We start from the raw sequence: 19,849 nt of genomic DNA on the forward strand, positions 1-19,849 counted from the left end.
TCAAGAAGTGAATTAAATGGATATTCTCAAAAGAAAAAAATACAACCCCCCCCCAATACATGAAAAAAATGTTCAGCATCGTTAGCAATTAGAGCAAATAAAAACTGCAGCTTTCATCTCACACCAGTCAGAATGGCAGCCATCAAAAACACAGTAATAAATGCTAGAGAGGTTATGGAGACAAAGGAACACTTTTACACTTTGGTGAGATTGTAAATTAGTACAACCACTGTGGAAATCAGCATGGCAGTTCCAAAAGACTAGGCATGGAACCACCCTATGACCCAGCAATACCACTACTCAGTATTTTTCCTAAAAAATTAAAGTCATCATACTATAGTGAAAAAAAAAATGGGGGAGGAAGAAGAGGGAAAGGGGAAATACTGGGGAATGATATTGGCCAAATTGTATAATTATATTGCGTGCATGTATAAATACCTAACAAAAATCCGGCATACAACTATACGTGCCAAAAATGTGTTAAAAAAAAAAAAAAAAAAGAATCTAACCTAACTACTCTTAACAAACAGTGCCCAAAACTAAAATAAACTTACATTTATTATATTTTAAACAAAAATTAAAAATAAACAAACACCTAAAATCACAAAGATTTTAGTCTTTGATTTTAGGTTCTTTCGTTCTTACCCCAGGACATCTTAGTAAATTCTACTGTCAGGTTCTGCCCCATTCTAATAAGAACCTTTGGAAGGTGACTGAACATCTTGATATTACTTGATATACCTTGGTACAACATATACACGGTAAACAACAGACTCATAAGGCTTTGGTTTTTATTCTAGAAAGTAGTTATGTGTGTATAATAGGAAATATATTTTTAAATTGTGGATTTTTGTGACTTCCTCAAAGTTCCTCGACATAGTGAAACTTCAATTGCTTTGTCATTAAAAGAACTTCCCATCACAAACTGAGCTATATACCTTTTAAGAATGCTCTGGATCCTTGCTATACTACCATCTTTGGGATCTAAGCTGGGGAAGCATATTCTAGATGATGAATAACACCCTTCTGGAAACTCTGAATCAGAGGGTATTCCCCAACTGAAACCATGTGACTACAATAGAGCATGGTGTCTTAATTTACTTAAATATGCCCATTGTTGGACTTCCAAGTCTTTCCTTCCTTCCTCCTGTCCATCAATTGAATTCATTTTCGTTTGCCTTTCTGGCTTATTCATTTCAACTACAATTCAAAACACTGCATGATGAATGAATATTGAGATTGCCTTTGGCTTGATTGTGGCATTTGCTTCCCCAGTACAAATTTTCACACAGGGAATTACAGATTTTTATTTTTTTTAGTACTAGAGATTGAACTTATGGGCACTTTACCACTGAGCCACATCCCAGCGCTCCCCTTTTTAAAATTTTGTGGTAGCCTCACTAAGTTGTTGTGGCTGGCTTTGAACTTGAGATCCTACTGCCTCAGGCTCTGGAGTCACTGGGATTATAGGCCTGTGCCACCATGCCTGGCAGATTTTAATTTTTAATTTGTAAATACTGAGGATGATACTTCCTTAGAGATCTGGTAGGAAATGTGGGATTCTCTCTGGTATCAGTAAAATTGTAACAGACTTTGAAGATCCAGTTCCAGTGCTCCTTCTTTTAAATAGTTTTTGAGGCCATATAATGGAATAGAACAGGTTTCCCAACTTAAGGTCTAACCTGTGATAAAATATAGACTTTTTGTGGTAATCCAATTTGCATATATTTGTGTACGGGTGTGTTGAGTGTACACACATATATAAACATATTTCATGCAACAGTAGCTGTATATGTAATTAATACCCCTGACATTTCCTTTTTAATGTTTAATTTTTCTAAAAATAATCGTCAAGATCCAGGAAATAGACTTTATGATCTGCTAGTTCAGGTATCACTATTAAGAACTAAAAAAATTGGCTCTAGAGTCACCTACCATAAGCCAGCTAAATTATCTTGGTCAAATAGTTTACCAAGTCATCAGGATTAGGTCATATTCTCTTGGATAGTATTTATAATCTATGAATCCTTTTTAAACCTGGAAAGAGGGATGTTTTTGTTTTTGATTATTTTATGAAAGGTCTACACAAATGATTATCAGGGAAAGCAAGGAAGTGAATAAAATTTGCCTTTCTCTGAAGCTGTTAGTGGGAATTGAAGGTATTTACTCAGCTTGTGCTTAGGGATTTGCACATTAGTAATCTGAGGATTTGTGTTCTTTTTTCATCTATTTCATCTCTTTCTTCTCTTCAGCTGCTCATACTCCCATGCAATTGATCAAACTTCTTAATGAGGTTTTTGGTATCCTCCAGAAATAGAAAAACCGAATGTGCCTAGAAAAAGAGAAATTTCATTTATCAGCTCTAAAAATATACATAAATCCAAAGAACTGGGGTCTTAGGAAGTGTTATCTTGAAAAACTGTGTGAGTTTTATGATTTGGGCAAAATGGATGGAGAAAGTGCTGAGACAGAAGAGCAGTGACTAGCCAGGGTTGAAAAGCTAGACACCTTGGTCACCTCTAACGTCACCATTTCCTATTCCCATTCACTCCCCTCATTCATTTTTAGAGGTAAAAACTCATCATTGCCAATGTGCTTCCCTTCCTCCTCCCCCTCCTCCTTTTCCTCCTCTTCCTCTCCCTTTTTCCCTTCTTTTCTCCTTCTCCTCCTCCTCCTCCTTCTTTTCGGTAATGGGAATTTGATTCAGGAGCACTTTACCACTGAGCTACATCTCCAGCCCTTTTTATTTTTATTTTGACTCTGGGTCTTTCTAAATTGCCCAGGCTGGCCTTGAGCTTATGATCCCCCTTCCTCAGTCTCCTGAGTCACTGGGATTACATGGGTGTGGTACCATGCCCTGGTAATGTTCTAGGGTCACTTGCATCATGGTTGACTTGGGGTAAGTGTTTAAGATATCGATTCTAGAGCTCTGTCATAGACCTGCTACATCTGAACTCTGCGGCAGGATGGGGTGGGGGTCTTGGAAGTTGACATTTTAATACTGTTCTCAGGTGAGTGATGTTCACATTGAAGTTTTGAAAACAGATGACTTAAGGTTTAAAGGGGAAAAAAATCAAATCAAGAATTCTTTGTAAGGACAGTTCCAACTCCTCTTCTTCTAATTTGGCTGATTTAGATTAATTCACCTTTCACTCTGCCTCTGCATACTTCATTTGCCACTTTCTTCCCTTAAACAAGAGAGATGAACCTCAAAACAAAGCAGTAACAACAAAAATTGGCAAACTGCTTCATCTGCATCGAATATTTTAAAATCCACTTTATTATATGAAAAGACAATGTTCAGATTTATCCCCATTTTCTATTTGAATTGTGCAGGGTGGTAAACCACTACCCTCTGCAAAGCCCATTTTTCTCTCACTGTTCCCATTCCAACCCCTGACCTTGGTTGCCCCATCTTTGCTATAGATTAATGCATAAAGACTCCTGGAGCAGAATACTTATGCTGGGTTACACAAAACAATAACGTAGATTTCAGAAGTAATTAATATGTGGGGACCAGAGAGTAACAGCTGTCCTCACCTGACACTCAGATGCTTCCCTTCTTAGTGCTGTATTTATCTCCTTCCTCTCCTGATGTGTGGTAGAACTCATGCCTTTGTTGAGGAGCTCCCAGGTCACAGGGACTCAAAAACAAAGTCTCCAAAAATATTCCGAGTCCTTATCAAGTACACAAAACTATGCATAAATAGTTATGAACTAGGTAAATACTGTGGGAATTTGGGAACACTTTGTGGTCAATGCTTTAATTCAACAGAAAGCCACTAAATAAGAGTTTGCAGTAGGGAGATGAGTTTTTAGGAGATGCCGGGAAATGTTTTGTTGATTTAATATCCTAAATAACCTAAGTGAATGTCATACAAATGAACCAGTTACTTATGGGTCATCTACTTGATATAAGCCCACAACTTGGTTTAAATGTCTCATATAGAATGATCTCCAGAAGCATTATCTTACCCTGACACTTGGTTGTAAACTGATAAAACATGATTCGCAAACTTAAAATTCTATGAAACTTCTACTTTGAAGGGAACAACTATTTTTGGTTTTGTTTTGGTATGAGTAAGTATTTATTCAAAGACCAATTATGGTTACCTCCAGGTGAATTGGAGCACTTTATATCTGCTATGATGTAGGCTCATCATAAAAGAATGAGAAGTAGTTTTTTCCTTTCCCCACCTTTTCCTGAAAAGGCAACAAGGCCATTCTGTTCTGAGAGAGATACATTCCAAATATAAATTAATGCATAACAATTTCAGATACCAAAGAGTTCTACTAAAAATAAAAAAGAATTAAAACGCAGGAAGAATAATATAAAGAGTCTGCAAGCGTGGTGTTCACTCAGTGGTCAGGGAATACATAGATGATTTTTGAAAAATAAATTGTGAAGATAATCATGAAAAGATCTCTAGGAACAATATATTTTAGGAAAGAATAGGCGCAAAGACTATGTAAGAGCCAGGGGAGGAGCCAGGCAACTTTCAAGACTGGAAAGATCATTGTGTCCTGAGTATAGAGGAAAGAAAGGGATGGTAGATTAGATCACATCTTGAATGGCCCTGAGGCCTAAGGATAGAGACTGGATTCTAACTGCAATTAAAAGCCACTGGATAATTTAAAACACAAGAATTACCTAGTGGATATTCTGAAGTTTGGAGTTTAGAGGGGCCTTGTGTTCATGGAAGCTGAGAGGTCTTTAGGAGTGATTGCTGTAGACAAATTTCAAATGACAGTTTGGAAGTAGAATCATTAGGACCTGTTGATAGATATTAGTGATATGCTCTTCCAGAGTAAGCTACCACAGCCAGATAACCTATACCAGTCTTTCACCAAGATTATATGAGTACTCTGAAGAGTCTGAAAACAAAAACAAAAGTCTTCTGTTACATTGACAACTGGGAAATTAGCAATCAAGAGACTAATAATTTCTGAAGATAAACTTACAACCCTTTCTGGAAATAGAGAGGAAGTTGGTGGCAGTTGCTGGGAGTGGTTCAGGGCCTTAGCCCTGCTCCTGGGGCTTACTGTTAACCAGGCTGGGAAATAACTGCTTCCATCAGAAGTTGAAGAAATTGGTGGGGAATGCCAGGTCAGGTATGAGAGCAGAGTTCTGAGTAGTGGTTAGAACATTTCTTTGACACAGAGGGAAAGCCTCATTGGCTGAACAGTGCCATTGGCCTGGGCATTGGCATTAAGGCAGGTGCATATGAATTCAGGATGAATCATTCAGGGCAGGGAGGAGACTAAGTGGAAAGCATAGATTTCATGATGCCTGTGCATGGACAAACCAAATAAAAATGTGAATTAGAGTCTAGAGTTATAGACATCTCACAGTCTCAAGGGAAGGCTCCTAACCCAGAAGTTTTTGTTGATTTTTGTGCTAGTAAGAAATGACAAAGCAAAGGCTGAGAGAATGGAGAAGTTGGGGGCAGCATTTTCAGAGTAAGACAGTATAACAAGATCCCAGGTGAGTGAGAGCAATACAGAAATACGTCTACCCCATTAAGTCTAACCTTTTTTTTAGGCAAGTTCCTGGGGAATGCAGAAAAGCAATTTCTCCCAACACAGTGAGGCCTAGCTTAGGTTTGGGTTGGAAAGGGTAGCCCTATTTTATTTCTGATCATAAAACTGGTCTCAAGTAAGATCATTTGGTATCCATTTCCCTGTATTTAAGACTCCCAATAGATACGGCAATAACCAATCCTAATTTGCTTGGTTTTGGTAAAGGGGATAGTTAATGTCTGCTGTAACTGCGAAAATTTTAACATGGTTAATTCCTCTTTTCCACATGTTTTTAGAGGGCAAGAGGAAGATGGTGAGTTGGCATGGGGAAGAACAAGCTCTAACATTGACATGTTTGGTCACAGGTTGGCTTGGAAGAACTCTGATGGACACTTCTAGACCAAGCTGTGCAGTACTTTCAATGATGATTACCATAGAAAGAGGAGAAAAAGAAAGAAGATGAGGTCTAGATTTGTTTTTTTGGTGTCTTTCTTGTGGAGAACTATTTAAAAAGGGGGAATATATAATGTAAGTAAGATAGGAAAAACTAAAACAAACTTTTTCCTGCTCTCATATGCAACACAGCACAGAACACTTAAGATCTCCAAAGTGTGCATGGAGTTTTCCCTACACACCAAGCAGTTCTCCAGCAGATATGGATTAAGTGTTCTATAATTCAATTAAATTCTGACACTATGGGGAGTTACAGAAAAATCCCACAATTTAAGGGCCCAACCCCACAGGAGGGCTCCTACTTCAGGGAGCCCTGAGTCCAGGCCCTTGGAACCTCTGACAGACCAGCTATGCATTGTGGTTTCCTCAGGTTTGATTAATTTGCTAGAGTGGCTCTCAGAACTTAGGGAAACTTAGGGAACTTAGGGAAACAGTTTACTTACATTTACCAGTTTATAGTAGTGGAAATTACAAATGATACAGATGAACAGCCAGATAAAGAGGTACACAGGGTGATGTATGGGGGAAGGGGCAGGGAGCTTCCAAGCCCTCTGAAAACTTCAGGTGTTCAGCAACTCAGAAGCCCCATGAACTCTCTAGATCTTTATGGAGAATGACGAGATTCATCACACATACATCAGCAACTGTTAACTCAATCTTCAGCCTTCTCCCCCTTGTGGAGGATGGGGCTTGGGCTGAAAATTCCAAACTTGTGATCATGTCTTGGTCTCTGATGACCATCTCTTATTCAGGAGCTCACAGTCACTTCTCTAGAATTAAAGACAGTCCTGTGACTCAGGAAATTCCAATGGCTTTAGGAGCTCTATGTCAGGAACTAGATTAAAGATAAGCTATCAGAAGAAAAGATGTACCTACTACCACTGTCCCTCAAGAAATTACAAAGCTTTAGAAGTTGTGTGCCAGAAAATGGGGATGGAGACCAAGAATGTCCACAATATCACAAAAAAAAAAAAATAAGGTAGATCATTTTACTCATCAGTCTTCAGGGAATGTTTTCTGTAAAAACAGAAGCATTCAGGTAGAAGAGTAGACTGAATTTCTCAAGGCTACAAGAGACTGAGTTTCACAGACTGAGAACAGTGTCATGTGAGTTTTGTAAGTTTCAGAAGGAAGTTAGCAGGGTCCTAGTCAAGTGGTATGGTGACATCACAGGTGAGAAAAAATGTAGACACAGCAGCTACTGTGAGTGAAAAAAATCTGGAAAGAGAAATATCTAAAGAAGATTTTAAGAGGTTATGCTGTACAGAACATTTGATCATTCTGTAATGCTTCACCAGTAGTTTTCTTAGAATGCTATTGCATGCTTGGACCGAACTGTGTGAATTCTTGGTTTGATTCAGATTATACTCTAAAATGTAATCGTCCCTGCTCAGAAAAGCTTTCCTTGACTTTCCTGCCCACTAACATGAGTGTCATTTCCAATACTGTTTTTCCATGCCAAACCTCAACAAACTATATCATTATTTTTTAAATTAATAAAACAAAATGCAATAATCATAACAATAAAGATTAAAAGGAGCAGTGATACTAAAAGAGGATTTTTTAAAATGTCAGATACTGTCTTAGTGATTTATATATGTTAGCTTATTAAAATGTAATAACAATTATATTCCTATGAGGAAGTTACTATTATCGGCTCCATGTTAGTGATGTGGAAACTGAGACATACAACTTAAGAAATTATCTAAGCTTACACAGCTAGAACAATGGCACAACTAGGATTCAAACCCAGACATTATGTCTCCAGTGTCTGCTCTTAACACCTACAAAGGGTCGATTGGTGTCCTTATTCACTGCTAGTGGCATTATATATTTGTTTAACTCCTAAAAGTTAAACCCAGAGTTATCATATGCTACAGAAATTTTACTCCTACATATATACCCTAGCAAACTGAAATATGTTCACATAAACTTAGCAGTATTATTCATAATAGCAAAAAGTGGAAGCAATCTAAATATCTATCAATTTTGAATAGATAAAACAAAATGTGGCGTATTTACACACTGGAACATAAAATGAAGAACTGATACATGCTATAAACTTGGATGAACCTGGAAAACCATATGCTAAATAAAGGAAACCAGACACAGAAGATCATTCAATTTTTATGAAATTTCCAGCATACGCAAATCTATAAAAACAGAAATTAGATTAAGAGTTACCAGGGCCTAGGGAAAGGGAAGAATGGGAGTGACTGCATCTCACTAAATTGCTTAGGGCCTCACTAAGTTACTTAGCTAGCTTTGAACTTGTGATCCTCCTGCCTGAACTTCCCAAATTGTTGGGATTACAGGCATGCAACCCACCCCATCTCCTCCCTGTCTTGAGTTTTCTTTAGGGGCTGATGAAAACATTCTGGAATTAAGTAGTGGTGATGCTTGTACAATTTTTAAATATGTTAGCCACTAATTACATACACTTTGGAGTGGCGAATTTTATGGTATGTAAATTCTTCTTCAATTTAAAGATCTTTAGGCAGGGAAAATACAGGACCTAAGGAGTTCTCTGCTGACATGTAACACATTGTTCCAAGGTTGAGTCACTGTTGAGGAATGCAGGAAGTCCAAACAAGGCTCCTACAGAGTTTCTGTGATGATTGTCTGGTCCAGATTGTGCTCAGGCTACAGTTGTGCCCCAGAATTGGAGTGAAAAATTAAAATTTGGAATTTAGGGAACCCCATTCCAGAATGGTTTAAAAGCAGAAGTTTCATACTCCTGTGAAAACATCCAAAGCCCCTCCCCGCTTTTGTTTTTGGTACAGGGGATTGAATCCAGGGGCGCTTAACCTCTGCCCTTTTTAAAAATATTTTATTTAGAGATAGGGTTTTGCTGAGTTATTTAGGGTCTTGCTAAATCGCTGAGACTGGCTTTGGACTCCTGATCTTCCTGCCTCAACCTCCTGAGCTATTGGGATTACAGGCATGCATCACGGCTCCTGCACACCCTTTCTTTTAAGGCAACTGTTTTTTATTATCATATACATACTTCATAGAAAAAGAAATGCTTCAAATAGGTCAGGAGACTATGACAAGTAACGCAGTTTGTACATGTCACTCTATGTACCTGTGGGAGCAGAGCTCTCTCCATGATGGGGAAGCAGTTGCACTTGTCTGATGTCCCTTTGTTGACACATTCCTGGGCACACTTGGCGTGGCCGTGGCAATAGCTTTTCTTGCAGACAGTACATCTGCTCTCTTTACAATCTGTAGGAACAACTACCAGTGCATTCAAAGTTGGGGTCTATTTCAAATGGAAGTGAGTCAGTGCCCAATAGGAAGAATGAATAGGCAGAGGTGCTGCTGGAGGTGTGTTCTACGTCCATTTTGAACCTTCAAACTCATTATTTTTTTAAGATTATTTTATTTTTTAAGACTTTTCAGAAGGATAGAGAACTATTGAACAATTTTACCATCCTGGTATAAGGAGTTTCCATTGAGTGGAGAATTTTACATTAATTTTCTCTAAAGTATTATATTATTTAATCCAGTATTTCTAATCAAAATACAAAAAGCTACATATACATTAAAATGACTATTATGATGTTCTTCCCAATAGAAAAAAATAAAAAATGTTCAAAATGGAAGTTGTTGTACACACATCTTCTGAAAATCATTTAGTTGTTAAAATCAGTAGTATGAATGTTATGTACATGAAAATTCTCATGCTATAATGCAAGATGATAAAAAGCCCACATTTGTATGTGTGTAAAAATATAAAAATGTATATTCAAAAATTCATATAACTGGATGTAATCTACATACCAGTTAAAATTATATGTCACTTGGTATTGAAACATTTCCTTTAATCATTTTAGCCCGCATTTCATAAAATGTGTCCTATAGCTATACCATGATTTTTCTCAATTCCCTAGGCATATTCTCATGGTCATCTTTTTCACTTACATTTTGAAATTATGACAAATATCCTATATGTAACATATTTATAATTGTATATATAATTTAAGGTATAGAGGGTTTGCAATCAGGATTGGAATTTTATTTGTTGGCTCAACTAAAGACATATCAATGAAGACAATATTTAAAAGGCTATGGAGTAGGTTAAGAGAACCATCAAGCTGAGGTCTCTAGAGAGTCTAGTAACAATGGGAAGCCTGTGCCATGTCTAGGCTGTAGCATAAGGTCAGAAGTATGTCCAGCGTCTAGTAAGCTGAAACAATGGAGGAGGGAACACTTGTCAGGAGCTGCAGTTGTGAAGGAACATAGCCACCACCAGAGAAAGAATGAAGAAAACATACCCTGATGCCCCTTCCTTCCTGTCTTTCATCTCCTGCAAAACCCCCAAAGGGATACCAGCTGGGGAGAGCCCAGGTGATGCTTTCCTAAGAGGCCATCTTCTGCAATCCAGTGAGTACAAGGAAGGGAGGAGAATGTATATAAGGGAAGGCAAACTGAAGAGCCTGAGAGTCTATGGACTTTACCATCCAGCATCATTCTTGTCCTTTGCTCAGATGAATAGGAAACTGATCCCCTACTCACAGGAATCATGAAGTGTGACTAGTGTTAAACACAACAAACTTCTATAAGGCTTCTTGAAGCCTTCTCCTCACTTAGACTTTGAACTCAGGCTCCTGTGTGCTTCCTTGAAGAGTCAATTTTAGCAAGAATCCTGCAAAGACAGTTTAAAGAAAATTCCTTGGCTGTGGATATATGATTACCTTCGATATCTGATCAAATTCCTCATTCTCCACTACCTCTCAGGCGATCTCTGATCATTCTTACCTGCTTTTATCAAGAATTCTTAGGTCAGTTTAGTAAGAATTCCCTCTGTCCTTCATGTCTCCACTTAGTAATTTTTCATCCACTGACTGCTTCTACCACCCTTGCTTCTTAGCTATAAACCTCCACTTCTCCTTGCTATATTTAAAGTGGAACCCAGTTCTCCAACAGAGCTCCTTTTCCCTCCTATTTCAGTAGTTCCTGAATAAAAGAAATTATTATTCCCTTAACTACTGTCTGGCTTTGATTTTCTTTCTTTTTTCTAATATTTTGCTTTCAGTTGTAGTAGGACACAATACCTTTATTTTATTTATTCATTTATTTTTATGTGGTGCCGAGGATCGAATGCAGCGCCTCACATATGCTAGGCGAGCACTCTACCGCTGAGCCACAACCCCAGCCCCTGGCTCTGATTTTCTATAAGTCCCATCAGCTACCACATTGCCTTGAGGTGAGGTCAATTTAGGTGTACTCTCACTTAATTATTAAATTATATTTGTCTTCACCAGTACTCTTTATGCAAGGTAGCAGGAGAAAAGGGGCAGGGAAGGAATAGTGAATTAACACTTTATATGTGGAGCTACTATAATTCCTGCCTCTCCAGTTTCTTGCTGAGCTAAAGTTGATAATCATAGCTTCCTATTCATTCACTCATGTTCCCCCTGCCCTCTGCCAGCACCTTGGTAGATCAGGACTTTTTTTTACCTGAAGTAGTGATATAACACTTCAATTTTTGCATAATCTGAAATTTAATTGGTCCCAACTTTATTGGCTTACTGCAGTTATCTAATGATCATTATTATTGTTCATGAGAGGATTAGGAGATACCCAGTGAATCTCTGGTTGTCACACATAGTTCTCCTTGCCCTTCTTGAATAGCTACTACTCAATTTCCTTTTAGTAATTGGGATCAATCTCCTCAATTTTGTCACTATGATGAACCAAAATTACCAGAGGGCACTTTCAGCTTCCAATTCCCTAGAACCATGTCTGGATTCTCCAATGGAAGCATTTCTTCCTTTTGAACTAGGACTTTCAAGCATGACAAACCCAAGATCAGAGGAATGGTGTACTGCATATTTTCTGGTTTTCCCTCTAGGCATTGCGCCTAGGAGCCTGACTACCATAGACTGCATCAGCCTGACTTCCTCGTCTTCTGGCTGTCATGTGGATCTAGCCAATGGAAGACCTGACAGAATATGGGAGCATGGAAGGACAGAGAAGTGGGCCTTCTATCTTCACTCTGTTTCCACTTTAAAGTGAGGTCCCAGCAGTGGCTACAACTATAGAATCTCATCCTGCTCTGTCAAAGGTTGGCATTGACTGCTTTTCTCTATAAACAATATGGCTGCTATTGGGTAACCTCTCCTGTAGCTGCAGCTTCAAATCTCACCTGTTTTTGGTAATTTCCCCCTGTTTCTCTCCTTCAGACTTAGAATTAGTAACAGTTCTCATTTTTCTGGCTACAACAATTTATTAAATCCTTTATGCCAGACAGTTTGTCTAACTATATTATCTGATTTGGTCCTAATAACCCAATAAATTAGATGTTTTTAATTCTATTATAGATAGAGGCGATAATGTGAGAGGGTGACAATGACAGCTGAAAATTGAATCTAGGTGTGTTCATGCCAGTATGTGCACTCAAACACTACTCTATGCTCTCAAATGTTACTTCCTACTTCGTGGAACAGTTTTAACATCCCTTAAAAAGTTAAACCTCCTCATGGTTTTGCTCCTGACAACACACTCTTGCTCCCACAACTGGAAGTGGGGATGTTGTTGCAATTTTCCCATTCAGCCATTGAACAAATAGTGTTTGAAAGCTAAATACTGAGGGCTGGACCTTTCTCAAGGCTAGAGACTAGTGAAATCCATTTGAAATCTATGCTACTACCCCCAGGCCATTTAATAACAAAGGATAGCTCTTCAAATAGTCTCTCAAGGAGGCTGGGAGCGAAACTGGTTTACTCAAGATAGAAATTGCTGGTCTGAATGAAAAGTGGCATTTCTCAGAGGAGCAGAGGATAAATATGGCTTTATCCAAAAAAGAACCCATAATTCTGGTCAAGTTTGTTCCTTTTATGTATATATATTTTGCTACTTTAATGGTGGCAGCTTTCCAGCTGAAGAAACAGGCACTTATTTGAGATTTCCATTCTACTTCTTCTGCCTTAAAAACAACTGCTGACATTTTTAGATGAAATGTAACTGGCAAAATCAAGAAAGACCATTTAAGCTCACTAGATGTCAAATATCAGCTACAATTGCAATGGTGTAATACCCCTATTAAATTAGCCAGTTAGTAGAATGTACACATATGTATACAAGTGTGTACATATGTGAATATATATACACATGCAGAAATGCCCTCTGCCTTATCAGGTAACAAAAGCTCCAAGAGGAAGGATTAAAATTCTTTCTATGTGATCAACTGTTTTGTTCGGAGACCCCAACTCATTAACTAAAACTGAGTGTTTAATAAATATCTGTTGTTTGAAAACTTGCCAATGAAGTCATGGTGAAGCTGAAGTACATTTTCAAAGAACCTGTTTTATAATGTCTTTCCACTTTTCAAGTTATTTCAGAATTATCAGTACTTTTATCTTTTTAACAGTACTAGTTTCTAAACAGTAAACTATATAAATTGACCCAGTCCTTCTTTTAAAAAATTTAACTATTCTGATTATGGTTTATTTTAAATATATTTTTCTGTCCTTTATTTAGCATTGCAATGTACTTATTTATATCATGTTTTATGTTTTTTTTTTTTTTATACACTGGGGATTGAAACCAGAGGAAATTGGCATGAATCTACATCTCCAGTTCTTTTTATTTATTTATTTGTTATTTTTAAAAATATTTTATTGATTTTATTTTTTTTTAAATACACGACAGCAATAGAATACATTACAATTCGACATCATGTTTTAGTGCAACTTACAAGTCGAGTATCAGGCCAGAGAAAATTGCTTTGTAAATATAAAAATGTAAACAAAATACAAATTCCATTACCAAAAAAACCGAAAACAACAACAAAAAACAAACAAACAACAACAACAACAACAAAACGACTGCTGAGTTGTTATGTTTTTGAATTTGCCTCTTCGACATACCTGTTCCACTTTCATTCTCGCCTCGACCGGAAGAATACTCCGGCTTCTGTTACGATTGCTGGCCCTTTAAGAAAGCCAAGGGCCGCACTGATTGGCTGGGGCTCTTAACAACTGTCATGGCCAGCCAATCCCGAGGCTCTGTGGGCAGAGCCTCGTCCCCGCCTCGGTACAAGGGGGCCCTAGCTTGCAGGCCTCTGCAGCCATCACCTGGTCACCGCGCCCCTTTACTCATAGCCGGTGAGTGAGCGCCCACCGCGGGCGTGTGGGGAGGGAGGGTCGGCACCGCAGCGTTGGCCGGCGCAGCTCCCGGGCCCCGGGCTGGAGAGGCGGCTCTCCCACTGCCCCTGGTGCTGATAGCTATTGCCAACCTCATGTCAGAAAAGCTGGTTCTGTTTGCATTGACTTGAGATCTCTTTGTATTGTTAGAATGGAGTTGGGAAAAGTCGCTGAGGAAATCAGCATGCCACTTGAGGGGAATGTCTCAATTACAGAAATTGCGTCCAAAATCGAGAGTGGAGATTATTACAGAAAGCCTCCTGTCACCGGGTTGAAATTTGCAGAGGGGAATGGCCTAGTTTGGATCGCAGACCTTTATTGAAAATGATTGTGATTATGTGACCAGTCATAAATTCAAACAATTTTTTTTTTTTTTAAATCAGGAAATAAGTGCAGAAATTTGGATGTTAGAAGTCATGGAATTCATATTCTCTCTCTGAAAATCAAATTCAGGTTTCCAAGGAAAGACTGCCTGGATTGTGCAATTCTCCTCAGGGCAAATAAATCTTCCCTCAGTAATCTATGGGACAGCCAAGATAGGGCTGGAGCATTACAGACTCTTGGAGGTCTCACAAGTAATGAAGGCAGAAGAGATCCCAAGTCAATTTTCTCAGCCTTCTGAGACTCACCTGTGTCATACATTGTAAAAGTAGTAACACATTTGTAATCCATGATAAAGTGTTGGATTTTTGACAGACTTATCTCATAAAAAATCAATGAAATAAAAGTTATTTCTATTGCTTATTTTCTGATAATTTTTTTTTTTTTTTTTTTTTTTTTTTTTTTGTGAGTGGGAGACAGAAAGTTGAGAATATTCTTTACATCTTAAGGAACACTCCCAGACTTTGGAAAATGGATTGGTTACCAGTAAGAAAAGGGAGGAGGTTTGAAAAACTCCATTGAGGGCGAAGTTTACAAGGTGTGGCACACAAATTTTCAGGTGTAGTCTCTCTAAAGAGAGATTTTTTTTCTGCCCAGCTTCCACCTTTAACCCTTCTATCTGGGAGTGTCCCATAATCTGTCTGAACTATAAGCCCAGTCCCAAGGAAGCAAGGCCTAGAAAGAGGTAAATCTAAACCCTAACTTTATAGAATGTTTCTCTTCTCTAGATGATTGACATGAGGACTGTCCCACTTCAGGGGAGATCCCACCCCCTTACAAACAGAAGCACTCTAAGGGACACAGAATGGTGACATACAGAATGTGTGCATAAAAACTAGAGGACAAATGTTTTCTTTATGTTTGCAGCAGATGTAAAAATTCAATAATTCTGTACATATGCAGAAGAAAAAAATAATAAGGAACGGCAATGACTTGAGCCAAAGTTCTTGTACTGCATCATTTGCTTTATGCAAACACTGTGGGAAGTAGACACCATGGAGACTGTCAAGATGGATAACATATTGCTGGAGCATTTTAGGCAAGTTCTAGGTCTGCTGTCTGGTCTGTACATGGGGTGCTAAAACTTTTAGAAACAAGAGAATTGCTAGTTCTTCTACCCTCATTAGGTGGCCTCTATCTTTGGCCACAGGTGTTGAAGTGGAACAGAGGGAGAGAACCTTATGATTACCCAGGTCTGTTCTGGGTCCTGTCTTTTCTCTTTTGCCCAGTTTTAATGCTGATTCTGGCTCATTGGCCCCAATAATTCTAGGCTGTGTCCTTGGCCAGAACACAGGGAAGCCATTGAAGTCTGGTTTGTGGCTCCCACTCACATGGAGCACCATTGGCAGGGGTAAACCATTCTACCTGACATTAAATACCCACTCCAACATCTCCTAAATTAGCCAGAACCCAAGATTTCCTGATATGGAAGGATAGGAAAATAGGAGCTGTCTGGGCTTCTTAGAGAATACTTGTGACTCCTAGATATGAAGCATTAAGTCTGGCCACCCTCACATGAGCTACACCACACTATTCATCAGCCTACTAGAGGGGAACAGTATCAGCAACATTGTTGAGGAAGGTAGAGAAGTTGTGACTTTCCCTGGGTTTTTCCATCTTTTAAAAGTAAAATCAAGAACTAAGTGTATTCTCTATCTACGCAATTGGATAGAGAAAAAAATTTGGAATTCTGACCCACCCAGAATTGACAGTAATTCTCAGGGAAGATTATAAAGTAGAGGATAGAGATAATCTCTGACTTACAACATGATGGTTTGACTTAGGATTTTTGACTTTATTATGGTGCAAATGCAACATGTATTCAATAGAAAATATACTTCAAAATTTGAATTTCAGTCTTTTCTTGGGCTACAATATACAACAACCATTCCGTTTTTACTTTCAGTAAAGTATTTAATAAATTACATGAAATATCCATCACTTTGTAAAATAGGCTTTGTGTTAGATGACTTTGCCCAACTGTAGGCTAATGTAGGTGTTTTGCATATGTTTCAGGTAGTCTAGGCTAAGCTGTGATGTTGGATGGGTTAGGGATATTAAATGCATTTTTGACAATGATATTTTCAATTTATAATGAGTTTAAATAAGTGGCATGTTGAAGAGGGACACGAGTCATGGCAGGATTAATGTGCTGACCTTGAGACACCTAAATCTTCTTAAAACACAAATTCAATGAGCACAGAAAAATCTGTTCACAAGATACTCAAAGCATGTTCTGATTCAACTCTCCAGAAATGCAAGTTTTATTGTCCACCTCTATAGTGGGTAAGAGGATGAGTGCTATCTAACCTGCTCTCAAGATTTATAGCAGGAAGAAAAACTAGGAAATATGGAGCCATATACTTTATAGAGTAGAAAGAGATTTTGGAAATGGTCTCATCCAATCAGCTATACTTAGGTGAGTAAATAATGGCCAAGATGGTTAAACTGGATGGCTAGTAATGAGTAAGGACTAGAATTTACACTGTGTTCTAAGTCAGAAGTTTTTCTTTTTTCACTTTGTCATAAGGTCATCGTAGCCCAAAGCAGAGCATGCAAGGATGCACATAGTATATTATTTTAATTTTCCTTATATGTTTTACACTTTAGATCAAGATGGGGTTTATATTTTCAAAATCTATGAATGAAAACATGAAAAATCAACAAGAGTTCATGCTTAACCATGCCCGACTTCAGGTATGTTTTGAAACAATTAAGCTGTTATGTTGTTACAATGGTTGAGTTCTACCACTTATACTTTGGCTGTTCTCTTTGACCTTCCCCTTCCAAAAAATTAAATAAAAACCCTAAAATGCTCTTGGGGCCTCTTCCTCAAAGACAAGATGAAATGGATTGCTAATAATCTGGTGAATGTCCTTGTTTTTTCCATTCTATAGAAAGAGATAACTACTTAAGAGTATGATAGGTGGAATAATGCCCTCCCCAAGATATATATGTCCTAATTCCCAGGAACTGTGACTATGTCAAGAATGTTGCCTTGCACAACAAAAGAGATTTTATAATGTGGTCATTTAAGGAGTTTGGATTATTCAGATAGGTCCATTGTAATCATAAGAGTAAAGAAGGAAGAGAGAGAGGGGGGAGTGATTTTAAGGTACTGTACTGTTCTGCTTCTGGTTTGAAGATGGAATCAGTTGGGATTGAGAGCCAAGGCATACAGGCAACCTCTAGAATGTGGAAAAGACAAAGAAACAGATTCTGCACTTTAGTCTCCAGAGGGACCAAGTCCTGTCAGGCCATTTTGTACTTTAAACCTCACAACTATAAAGTAATAGATTTGTGTTGTTTTAAATCATTAAATTCTTATAATTTGTCACAGTAGCAATAGAGAACTAATACAGATAATGATACCTTTACATCAGATTATACAATGAGTAGATAAAAAAGATCCAAGCACAGTAGAGAGTTGTTCAGTTGCCTAATAAAAGTTGTCAAAAAGTACATTGAAATGTTGGAATTCAAAATCAAGGGTTAAAAGTTTGACCCAAATTATTTTCTTAAGATTTTAGATAAAGATTTCTAGCTCTTGGTTATCCTTTATAACACCGGGAGTTGAAGGTTCTACTATTAGACAGTAGGGCTAGTGATTAAATGAGGACCAAAGACAGACTGCCTGGATTTGAATCCTAGTTGCACCCATGACTAACTGTATAAGTTGTGACCCAGTCTCCTGATATGTACTCTAGAGGTAATAACGTCCCCCTCAGAGAGATGTTTTAAGGAGTAAAGTCAATATATATTATATAGAACCACACCTCCAGTAGTTAGAAAAGTGCCTGTAGGCATTAGGATGTATTAGGTATTGCTGTTGTTATTGCTACTAAAGACTGATAAGAGTGTCATGTGAAAGATAAAGATTTCTTTTGGGGGAATGGAACAATTGAAAGAATGGAAAATTGAATTATTGTAACAGAGCAAAGTGACCTACAAGAGACCAAATATTAGATATTTGAATCAGTCAAATATGTCAGATACTTAGAACAACCTGGTCAAAGATCTTTGGAAACTGTAGTTCCCATGATGGTCAGGGTCTGTGAAAGGTTGGGGAGTTTTAGCCTAATGGAAAACTCATTATTTAGTCTGTTACAGAAGCCCAGAGACACCTAGAGCAGAGATGGAGGACTTCATTACTTACATCATAGAAAGCAACATAATCATGATGTTGGTGTTATTTCCCCATGCCCTGCAAGACTCATGGAGGTGACAAAGATGGGCAAGGACTAGTTGGGTGCTATACAGTGAATTTGTGTCACATTTGAGGAATGTTTAGCTTCTGAAATCTACTCCATTTATAATAAGCCGTGAGCAAGGAAGGGGTGAGGGCAGGAAGAGAGGAAATTTCTTTTTTTTATATTTTATTTACATTTTAGTTTTCAGCAGACACAACATCTTTGTTTGTATGTGGTGCTGAGGATCGAACCCAGGCCACACCCATGCCAGGCAAGCGTGCTACCGCTTGAGCCACATCCCCAGCCCCAGGAAATTTCTTTTATCTCATTCCTCAAATGGCTTACTGAAGCACAAGCAAGAAATGTCCCATGTAAAGAGCAGTTAGGGCCTTCATTCTTGACCTAACCTGCAAGAATTTATAGGGACATTCTGGGCTCATGATAATACCCTGATTTGTCAGATTCTGGGAATAGCTTTGACGTTTTTAACACTGATCCCAGTGACCAGGTGTTATAAAGCTGGGGCTGAGGCCAAATGGTCCCAGTGTAGACACTGGTTTTCAGCTTAGCTGAACCAAAGGTGAACCCAGGCATTTAGGGAAATATCTGTTAGTCTAGGACCCTATTGGGATGGCAGTTTTGTTTTAAATGGAAGAGTGGGTGGGGGATAAAGTTTTCCCCAGAGAGTGGTTATTACTCTCTTATGCAAAACTGAGAATATACTTGGATATGACAAGCCAGACAAACACATCATTGTCTTTGAAGTTTTATTTTTTAATTTATTCTTTTTAGAAATACATGACAGTGGAGTATATTTTGACATATTATACATGTGTGGAGTATTAGTTATTCCAATTAGTATCTGATTCTTGTGGTTGTACATGGTGTAGAGTTTCACAGTGGTGTATTCATATAGGAACATAGGGCAGTTACGTCTGATTCATTCTACTGTCTTTCCTATTCCCATTCTCCCTCCCTTCCCTTCATTCCTTATTCTAATCCACTGAACTTCTATTTTTTCTTCCCACCTCTTAATGTGTGTTATCATCTTTATATCAGAGAGAACAATTGGCCTTTGGTACAGTATTATTTCCACTCAGCATGGTAGTCTCCAGATCCATCCATTTACTGTCAAAAGTCATAGAGTCATTTATT

General features: G+C 38.2%; 1 protein-coding gene across 1 annotated transcript in view; it reads left to right on the top strand.

Moving 5' to 3' along the window:
• Positions 1 to 13,995: 13,995 nt before the first annotated feature.
• The window catches only part of Plgrkt (plasminogen receptor with a C-terminal lysine), a 52,339-nt gene continuing 46,485 nt past the window's right edge, over positions 13,996 to 19,849 (top strand). Inside the window, exons 1-2 of the mRNA XM_076843437.2 lie at positions 13,996 to 14,084; positions 17,115 to 17,201. Coding sequence (XP_076699552.1) covers positions 17,121 to 17,201 — 81 coding nt within the window. The 5' untranslated portion in view covers positions 13,996 to 14,084; positions 17,115 to 17,120. The remainder of the gene's footprint in view (positions 14,085 to 17,114; positions 17,202 to 19,849) is intronic.

The sequence above is a fragment of the Callospermophilus lateralis genome, chromosome 2 (genome assembly GCF_048772815.1).
Source record: "Callospermophilus lateralis isolate mCalLat2 chromosome 2, mCalLat2.hap1, whole genome shotgun sequence".
Classification (NCBI taxonomy): domain Eukaryota; kingdom Metazoa; phylum Chordata; class Mammalia; order Rodentia; family Sciuridae; genus Callospermophilus; species Callospermophilus lateralis.